This window comes from Limulus polyphemus, unplaced genomic scaffold, assembly GCF_000517525.1.
Source record: "Limulus polyphemus unplaced genomic scaffold, Limulus_polyphemus-2.1.2 Scaffold3039, whole genome shotgun sequence".
NCBI classification, from domain to species: Eukaryota; Metazoa; Arthropoda; class Merostomata; order Xiphosura; family Limulidae; genus Limulus; species Limulus polyphemus.
Window position 1 is genome coordinate 59,908 of NW_013668649.1, and position 2,487 is coordinate 62,394.

Consider the following 2,487-nt stretch of genomic DNA (forward strand, 5'->3'; position numbering starts at 1 on the left):
AATTCCAACTTTCTGCCAGACAATTTGGCACTGAGTTTACGTAGTTCGGCCTTTAATGAAGGTAACGTCCATTCTGCGTACTTTGAATCGTTCATTTTAGCTGAGTGTGAGTAAAATTAATAGAGCAGGTAATCCTTACAAACAGCAACAGCAGCGACTGGCGCACGAAGGTTTGTTGGCCCGAGACTCGTAGCGCCTCTAGTGGCCACCGCGGGAGAACAAGTTCCCCATTGAAAAGGCCATTCGGGCCAAAGAATGCAAAAAGATTTGCATTGACATTGGTGGAGAGTTTTGCAAATTAGATATTGCCAAGGGCATTCAAGTGGGGTATAAAAGACTGGAGCAAGTGAGATTAATGCTTAGATAGGCATAGGAGTATAAACTCTGGAGATCAAGAAATAGCTATAGTATCAGCGGATGGTAAGTATGTTTTGGAATTTTATTACATTTCAACCACTTAAGACACAATAGATGACAGTTACCTGATGATGGCCACACAAGTGGATGAAATGTTGTAACAAAGTTAGAAAAAATAAACATTCCACTCAAAAGCTGCATCTTTGGACTTTCTTTATGAAACACTTTTACTAATTAGGTTGAAAACTGTATAACACAGAGACGGTTCCGTAGAAAACATAATTAAATGTTTTAGCCATAAGGTAGAAAATTTCAACTCTGTAAACATTCAGCTGGTGAAAACTTAAATTATTTAACAAAAGTTTTAGTCATCAATGACATCTAAAAATAAGAAGCATAATACAAAAAACTTTCAGTTTCTATCATATAAAGTTAAAATTTATAAAATTAAACAAATTGACATTCTAAATTATCAAGACTCTTTGAATAGACAGTAAAACACAGAAAATAGCTTGGCACCATAATAAAAAAATATTTGAACTGGAAGTTTCTGACCCTATTCTTCAAACCATCAACAACTATAAACCAATTTTGTGTTTCACTATATTGTTACAAAGAATATATTCACTGATAATATAGTTTCACTTGCTTGAAGTTTAGTTTCTCACTTAACTTTGTATATTTATCACAACATAGCCTGTCATATTTAGACACTTATGATAACTTCTGAATTTTGAATAAATGAAAAAGTGCAGTTCAATCATACATTATGCCTGTTTTGACTAGGTATAATTTTAAATAAAAAGAGAAACAACTACTACAATAAACATTAACTGTACTAACAAATCAAAACACTGATCTTTTACCTTTCGTAAGGCTTTTGCAAAGGCCACAGCTTGTCGAGCTTGATGAGACGACTCTTCAAATGTTTTCTTAAACATTCGGCATGTTTGTAAAATTCCCTTTCTATAGGTTAAAGAAAAAAAAACAATAAACACATTTGTCACTTCATTAGCACAGCTTTTAATTCTGATTTCAAACATACTCATGTCCTAAACTGAAAACAATTCTTTATAAAAAAAATTAATCAGCATTTATATTATGCTCAATTATCATTTACAAAATAATGAAGAAGTAATATCCACTTAACACTTACAATAATTTCAATTAAAGCAGTCTATTCCATTAAACATAGCAATGAGATATTAATAGAATTTAACAAAAAAGTGAATTCAATAAATCCTGTATTACAGTTTACATCAGAAATTTAACAAAATAAAAACTTAGGTTTCTTAGATATTTTAATTAAAGAAGAGGCTAATGTAGTGGTTACTTCAGTATACAGAAAACTATTTTCCATTGTCATGCTGCCACACAAAAGACCTGTCACCCTACTGCTAAGCAATGTTAGCTTTTACCACATATTTATACAGAGCCTTAAATATTTGTTCATGTAAACATGATTTAGTATCAGAATTTATTTTTTTTAAACATGTTGCACTGACAAAGGATTTAACAGAAACATTATTGAGAGAATTTATAAGTTTTGCAACAGATTAAAAATTTCACAGTATACTACACTTAGAGTTACTAAGGTTTAGTAAGAATGTTTTTCTGACACATAGTCAAACAATTTTCCTATATGTCAGTAAAGTTTTTTAAGAAGTATATTAACTATCAGGTAACATTTTCACCTAAGGTTAAATATAATCATTTTATGGCTAGCCTTAAAGATACAATTGCAATTAACAGATAAGGGTGGCAATTACATAACTCCTTGTAACTGTGGTTTAATTTATATTGGAAAAACAAGTAGAAATTGACAATTTAGACTTAAAGAACATAACTCAGTTTTCAAATTCGACGACGAGGAACCCACTTTGAGACTAATAATGGCTGGAGACGGCTTAAATGGGTAATGAAGAAAAACTTTAATATAAGCTTAACATGACAGCAAATGTACAACGTTTCGATAAAGTTTTTTCATAATTAGGTACAAAACCTTGTAGAAACGTTTTACATTTGCTTTTTTGTTTAGCTTATATTAAAGTTTTTCTTCATTACCCATTTAAGCCGTCTCCAGCCATTATAAAAATTAGATATCTGTATATATATATCCGTGTCTGTGTA

At 30.9% G+C, this 2,487-nt stretch overlaps 1 protein-coding gene across 1 annotated transcript in view; it reads right to left on the reverse strand.

Annotated features, from left to right (window-relative positions):
• Positions 1–2,487, reverse strand: part of LOC106468520 (mitogen-activated protein kinase kinase kinase 4-like) — a gene marked incomplete at its 3' end in the record, with an annotated part of 137,027 nt that overhangs the window by 59,321 nt on the left and 75,219 nt on the right. The window contains exon 9 of the mRNA XM_013928953.1: positions 1,224–1,323. Coding sequence (XP_013784407.1) covers positions 1,224–1,323 — 100 coding nt within the window. The remainder of the gene's footprint in view (positions 1–1,223; positions 1,324–2,487) is intronic.